At 35.2% G+C, this 8,034-nt stretch overlaps 1 protein-coding gene across 1 annotated transcript; it reads left to right on the top strand.

Moving 5' to 3' along the window:
- Positions 928-7,348, top strand: LOC109728603 (nudix hydrolase 14, chloroplastic-like; the record flags this gene model as incomplete). The annotated part of the gene is given in 5 exon segments (XM_020259061.1): positions 928-1,280; positions 2,865-2,970; positions 5,364-5,441; positions 6,885-6,977; positions 7,256-7,348. Coding segments are annotated over 5 exon segments (651 nt in total), but the record flags the coding sequence as incomplete, so codon positions are not given.

Here is an 8,034-nt window from a genome sequence, read left to right on the forward strand (position 1 = left end):
TGCATGCCATCCGGCACACTCGACCCCTGTAAGGCATTCGGCTCATTCAAGCCGATCAATTCCTTTGCTCTATAGCCATTCGGTTAGAAGTGCAGTACCAATTCAAAATTCAAACAATAAATGTTGAAAAATTTAAAAATAAGTGGAGAATTAGGCAGTTTTGAAAAGAAAGTACAATTATTTTATGAAAATCTCTCTGTTGCGACCACATAAAATTCAAACTAGAGATTGTAAGAAGAGAGGAGGATGACATCAAGAAGAAGTATCATCAACCCTAATATTCTACGTTTTATTTTTCTTACATAGGAGTAGGCGTAACCTAATCTAGCAATAGTGATATATAGAAGCCTTGGCCAGTGGAGAACTGTCCTTTACCAATCGCTCACAATTTCTCGAGCCTTCATTGGACCACCTCACCTTTTGTTGCCGAATGCTTTCCCAAGCTGCACGCTTTTGTCAGGTGTAGAATACCACTTCGATCGCTATTCTTATGTAGTGATTTTATTAAGCTCAACTTTGGCTTGGATCAACGGCCGAAACTTGAAAGCCAAAGAAGTTTCTAGACTTTGGCTTGTTTCTAAATGTCTCAAGGCTGTCTCTCAAGAATTAAACTTGATCGGACTGTTTTCTTTCAGACTTACGTCTGAAATAAAGTTAGATTTTACCTCTGTATCAAATAATGTCACACTCTGCGATTTTATTTACTAACACTTGTATTGAAGAAATAAAAAGAAATATACTAACAGACCTAATTTTACCCACTTCGTTTATTTTATTTAGAAATAAACTTAACTAGAAATATGAATCAACTAGGATTCGAATTTGAAACCTCGGATAACGATCATCAAGCCCTTTGCCACTTGATCTAGGATGGTTGGTTTGGTTGAGGACTGAAAGTTAATCCCCAAAAAATTATAATTTGTATTTGCAAACGAATCAAGAACCGAAAGATAGCTAGTAACTCGAATCGGACCCCGCGCTCGCGGTTCATCGCAAACCATGGGGGTTCGCTCGCGTCTTCTCGCAGTTTCTACCTCAGCTCTCCCCCATCGAAGCCTCTCCGTGTTCCGCCTGGCAAGCGTCGCCGCTTGCTGTCCAACCTCTCGTTATCGCTCCAAGCTCTTCGCAGTTCGGATGGCGTCCACCGACTCTTCTGCTCCTGCTCCTGCTCCTGCTCCTGCTCCTCCTCCTCCGCCGCCGCCGGCGCACACCATCACCTTGCCCGGCGGCGCCGCCCTCCAGATCGTCGCCGCCGCCGGCGTCTCCGAACCTGATTTCCGGTGGGCTTCCTGCTTTGTTCCCCTCTTTCTGACATTTTATTGCTCGGATGGATCGAATAAACATCTTCTTGGAAAAATTGCGCAATTAGTTCCTGAACTTAGATCTCACTTTGGTCATCAAACTCGCGCTTCGTTAGGATGGAGAGAGAAGAAGAGAAAGCAAATAAGAAAGTCCGGAGAGAAAATCATTCTCTCTCTTTTGGATTGATACATGAGGAGACAAAAAGAAGAGAAAGGTCAATTTTTTTTTTTTTTTTCTTTTTTTTTCTTTTTTTTTTTTTTTTCTCTCTTCAAGCATGAGAGAAAATCACTTTCTTTTCTTTTCTCTTTTTTTGTCTCCTTTTGTTTTCTCTTCTCTCCTATTCTCTTATTTCCTCCATCCAAACAAAGCATTAGTGTTACAGCAGAAATACTATTTTCCCGGTCGTGATCAAGAAAGTCTAAGGAAATTTTAGTGATAAAGCTGGAAGACGAAAGAAACTTGAAGGGAGAAGTTCAGGGGAGAGGAAATTTGAGTTCCCTTCCTTCAACATCTCCAACACTTTTATGTCGGACATTCAACTTTTAACCTATTATGGATAAGTTTGTACTACTAATCCCTGAAGTTTTTGGTCAAATTTCACTACAGTCTTCGAATTTGCAGGTCGAACATTTAGCACCTCAAATATCACATTTTGATCAAGCTTCACTTTATTAGTCTTCTAACTTATATGTTGACATTGAATGCCTTGAATATAACATTTTGGTCGAGTTTCACTTCAGTCTTCTAACTTATAAGTTGACCATTTACAGCCATGAGTATTTGGAAGAATTTCACTTTAGCTCTTGGGTTATATGGACAAGTTTTCTTTGCACCTGGTGTGTCGATATATTCCTTCACAATCCTAGCGATGCATCCATCCCGTATTTTTAACCCAAATGTCTAACCTAAGTGAAAAAAATGCTGTTGCAACGCAATGGGTGATAGTTGTATGTTTGACGGATGTGTGATTGCTATGAGTGCTGGCAATGATTCTTCTTCTATTAATAAACGAGGACAACGATTGAAGTGGAACAATGTCAAAAGTTTAGGGCGTTGAATGTCCAACTAAAAGGTTTGAGGGCTGAAGTGAAACTCAAAATTTTGGGAACCAGTGTTGCAATATATCCAAAAGTATTGCTATGCTTCTGTAACTGTATGTGCCATGAATTGTATCCTTCTTTATCCATCTCATATTTCATTCTTACTATTCAAATTTTTTTATGTAGGGAAAAGATTGCATCCGATGTGTTTGAGTTTATAGACACACTAGATGAAGGCAATAATCTTTTCTTAGGTTAGGATAAGGACCAAGTGAGACACTTGGTATTAGTGTCCAACTTGATAAAAATAAAATTGATGATCGAAGTGAAATTTGACTAAAAGTTTGGGAACTTTTAGTGGAATTTACCCAAAATCTTTGCCATACTTTAGAGTTTTATTGCTTTTTGAAATATGTTCATGTATATTTCTTCATAAAAAAGGGCATGTTTATGTTTTATGCCTAGATAGATAACCCAAACTTTCGGGTATTGCTCATGGTAATTTGGTAATTCTACTCACAGGAATGCTATCAGTTGTGCACTATTTAAGCAGTGGCTGAATAATATCCAGAGTGAAAAAGGCCTTCTAGCTCATGGCAAGATGTGTTTAAGACAAGTACAAATTCAGGTAGTCGTTTCTTGATGTGCCTATAAGATTGTTAGATAAAAAGAGAGAAAAACAAAGTATTTACAGAATTGTTCTTTGTTATTGAAAACTACTAGGTTTTAAAATTTAATTAATGTTCCAAGTCAGTCCTGTAGAGACTATCTTTCCATCATTTACTCGTTGGATGATAAAATTATATTATTGGCAAAGTTAGTGACTTTTTCTTACGTTTCGTTGCTTCTTAAAGATACTAGCTCAACCCGGAGGGCTAGATTCTCACTTTAAAACTATTAAAAATTAAAGATCAGTTCACCTCTTGCCTGCAATATAATATAACGGTGTCTAGTCTACTACATATACTTAAACAAATATAAAAAATGTTTAGTGGTAGAATATTAAGATAGACCAAAAACACTTCATGTCTTAAGGTAATTCTGCCTGACGCTCATGGAAATATTGAAATATGTGGCTGGATCAAGCATCAATGAATGCGTTATGCATGGATGTATAGATGCACCGCATGTAGGTTGCAATTTTTTCTCTAACAGTAAATGAAGGTAAGGCTAAAGTGAAACACTTCGTGATACTGAATGTCAACCTTAAAAGCTCATAGATCAAAGTGAAGCTTGGTCAAAACTTCAGGGACTATGAACTTTGGAGGCAATTTACTCTATTACCTTTTACTGACATTCCAAGTAAATAATTTGGAAACTATCTTTCCCGCATCTATTGGTTGAATGATAGGAAGATGTAGAGGCTGTTTGGCCAAGATTCTTGAAAAGTGATTTTTGCAGAATTGATTTTGATTTGGAAACAGTGATTTTTGTTAAAAGCTGTAGAGCGATTGGCCGAGTCTCATAGAAAATGATTTTTCTGAAGTGATTTTAAAAAGCAGTTTGGTAAATTTTTTGTTAACTAATTTTGTAATAATGTTTAACATTAGTAATAATTAGTTACATACCAATATTTATTTTTAAAAAAGTGCATGCTAATACTTGTAAAAGAAAACACATGCTAATATTTGTTAATAGATTTCTAGTTACGAACAAATATTTTGTAAAAAAAGTGCATAATAGTGAATATCCTAAATATTATTGACCACATTTCGCTGTTCAATCCTATTAAAATAAGTGTTAAGTCGGTTCTCGGCATTGACCTCTTTTACATATATATCACAAAATATTTAAAGCAATGATGCATCCCAAGTAGTTTTAATTTTATTTTATTTTATTTTATTTTTTCTTTTTGGATAGATGGTTCCCCTTACGATAAATTCATTTTTCAACTTTGCTAGTAAACAAATATATTTTAATTGATTTGTTATGAATAAAATAACCATACAAGATTTGCTCTCAAGAGGAGATTCGCTGGAGAAGCTACTTGGTTTGGGGAGAGAGGAAGGTGGGAGTGAGATAGAGTTAGAGAGATATAGATTGGGAAGAGAGGAAGGTGAGAAGAGAGGTATTGAGTTTGCTGTTGGGGAGAGGTTGGTTGGGGCGATGGAAAAGGAGAGAGAAGAGGTGGGAGAATGTATAAAATGAATATAACAGGATTATGGGAGAAATATGTGATTTGTTTAGGGGTAGTTTGGGGATTTTTGTTAAAGTTTTAAAATGATGAAATTGATTTAGCAGAAATCAGTTTTTTTTTAGTTTTAAACCGCTTTTGATTCTGGGGCCCTAAAAATTAGTTTTCTGATTCTGAAAAGTAGAATTAGTTTTTCCATCGGTTGCTTCTAAATGCTCTATTGAGCCGAAAATCACTTTTAGGCCCACAATCACTTTTCAAAAGCTAGTCCAAATACCCACATACTTGATAAATTTTGTAGTAGTGATATTTGCTTGTGTCCTTTCTTCTTAGACATGCTAGCTTACGGATTGAATTCTTTCTCTACCCTATTATTAATTTAATGGAATCAGTGCAACTTCTCCTTTTTTGCCCCTATTTGGAGAAGGATAAAGAAATTATTTCAACTCGAACCTGGGATATAATATGACAATGTCAAGTTTATTTACTTTAACAATAAGATGGGTGGACATAGCTTATTATGATTATGAGAAAAACTAGACCCCTGTCTGGATGCCCGAGCATCTTGTCAACGTATCTTTTTTGTCTATTCAATGGTCTTGAAGCAGCAAGTCAATGTATCTGTTTTGTTTATTCAATGGTCTTGAAGCAACAATGGCATAGGTATATATATGGCCTGTAAGTTATTTTCTTGGAATAAGATAAACTACCTTGTCCGTAAATGTATGATCTTGACAAATCATGATTGTCAGGACATTGTAATGGACTAAAAGCAAACTCCGAGGTTGCAATCACAAAGGGAAATACCTATATGTTTTTATAATTTCGCCTATTTCTAAGTTTTCGTCTACTGTTGAATACTAAAACATTGGTACAATTTTATGCAGGGTGTGGATATGTTTGGAAGACGTGTTGGCTTTCTAAAGTTCAAAGCTGATGTAATTGAGAAGGAAACAGGGACAAAGGTGCTCCAACTGTTGCTATGAGTATCTAATAGTGTAATGTGTTTGTTGTTGCATTATTAGATTTCTCTGCATGTGTATAATGCTGTACCCGTGGTTCAACTTTGTCAAAGTTAAGCTCTTTCTTTCGGGTTTATTGCTTTCTATATTATCTAAAGTGCACACAGATTTTTTTTATTCCTCGTCTTATCCTCCAATTCTGGTTACTCCTTGACTTCTAAATGTTTTAATGTTCTGCAATCTTTATTTGGGGAGAAATTGGAGATATTTTGCGTATCCATCAGTGACCTTTTTTTCTTTCAAATTCTAAAGAATCATGTGCATTGTTAATGTCAAAACCTGATGTATTGTACACATGTTTCATGAGGTTACATTCTTAAACTATATGCTATGATCTTAAGATACAATAGCGCAGTACTTAATGAATTAGGCTACAATAACACACTAAATGAATTAGGCCAATGGTTCAACATATGTAAAGCCATAAGGTCTTTTGCTATCTTGGCCATAAGTGCTTTAAAATTTGGATGATAGCTATCAGAGCAAGGAATGGAGAAAGAATAGCAAATAATGATTACTATTCTGTACCTGTACGTATATATATATATATATATATATATATATATATATATATATATATATTTCATTTAACTGTCTTCGAAAGTAGTGAAGAGAAGCGATGATATGACCATAATGCACAAGTCTAGGCAACAGTATAGGAAGAGAGTGAAAGGACTGCTTCTTTGTCCAAGCAATATATGTGAATCTGCATTTGCAGCTCCTCAGATTGTTGGCATGACCAAGATCTTCAATCCTAGGACTGTTAGTAAGACTAGAGTGTGTGATATTTGACCTTTTCAGTCCCATGAAATATTTAGTTTCTAAGGACCATCTGATAATTTATTTAGTCTACTTCTCTTTTAGAGAAGATTAACTACTTTTTACATCCTGTGTGATTTTTTCTCAAGGATAATCATTGGGCTCAGAGGTAGCATAGTAGCATACAGACTTATCTCTATTAATCAATTGTTTTTTTAGTCAAGGTTTCCATCAAGTACTCTTGGCATGACACTTAATGAAAATCTTAAGCCACAGTGAATTCTATATTCTTTTACTTTCAGTTTTTCTTGATAAAATTATTTGTATGTTGTATTTTCCTTGGTCTTGGTTAGAAGTGACGGTAAACAGAGATGAGGTATTGTTTATAGATGCTTCTTTAAATAATGCGACATAAAAATGTCTATCAATATTTGTAGTGGTATTGAATTAATACTTCCTAGCTATAAATATATGGCACTTATTCCAGCTGTGTGCTTGAGTGCTGTTTGTAGAAACACTTTCTCATGCTTCCTTCATTGAATGGGCTGTCTTACCTTCATGATTACCTTATTAGAGGTACCACTAAGTTTCTTCAGTTCGTTTATTTATTTTCATACATTCATTTAGATTCCAGGAATTGTGTTTGCAAGGGGACCAGCTGTTGCTGTACTGATTCTTTTGGAGTCCGGAGGGGATACTTATGCTGTACTAACCGAGCAGGTGTGCGATTAAAAGCCTGTTAATATGACTGTTGACTTCCTTTGATCAGTTTAATTTCTTGATGTTTGGATAAATTCTCTCTTGGGAAGGGAAAATTCTGCTCAATAAATTTAGATTTTATTAGTCCTGGAATCTATTTGAGCATAACTTTGTCACGGTGCTTTTATTGTTATTTATTTATTTACTTATTTTTTGGGCAGAGAATGTATAGGGGTGTGCACACAGATATCTTAATTTACTTTGAATTTTTTTTAATGATTGTGTTTTGCATGTGCAAGGTTAGGGTTCCTGTTGGAAAAATCATTCTTGAACTACCAGCTGGCATGATAGACGATGAGAAAGGTGATGTTGTCGGCACAGCAGTCCGCGAGGTAAGATTTACTGTTATGGTTAATTTTCTGGCATAAATAAAGGAAATAAGCTGTAAGCTGCATTTTCTTGCATAAAATCTAAAAAGGAAAAGCTGACAAGTTATTGACTCTATATAAAAAATACAGATTGCTGAAGTAACTATCAGAGGTGGTAAAGTGGATTAATTAATGTAATAACAAGAATTATAGCTATCTGTCATCAGACAATTTTTTCTTATTTCATGTTGGTAGATATTTCCTCTTTGTGTGATAGAAACATGTCTAGGTAAGAATGGTATCTTATGAACTCATTATTTTATTTTTGTATAAGTGTTCCGTAGACTGACAATCTTAAGGACCTTATTTGGTAGTTGATTAGTGTGAGCATAGATGTGTTACCGTAGCTTTAAAAGAATCTCACTACTAGTTAAATAAAAACATGTGAGTCAAATTCAAGCAGTTGAGGAAAAACTAGAATTTTTGTGCTTCAGACTGTGCTTAAAGAGCAATAAGAGGCCATTCAGCAAGTGAAGCAACCATCAAACATTTCCTTAAACATGAAAAAGTTTAGGCATAAATGAAAGACAAAAACGCAAGAGATATGCATTGCAAAATATATTCTAGACTGAGAATCTCAAATTGGAGTGCCTGATAATGCTGTAACAGTGTTTTTCTTAGAATGAAGACAGTGTTTTGGAGTGGAGACT

The sequence above is a fragment of the Ananas comosus genome, linkage group 24 (assembly GCF_001540865.1).
Source record: "Ananas comosus cultivar F153 linkage group 24, ASM154086v1, whole genome shotgun sequence".
In the NCBI taxonomy this organism is placed as follows: domain Eukaryota; kingdom Viridiplantae; phylum Streptophyta; class Magnoliopsida; order Poales; family Bromeliaceae; genus Ananas; species Ananas comosus.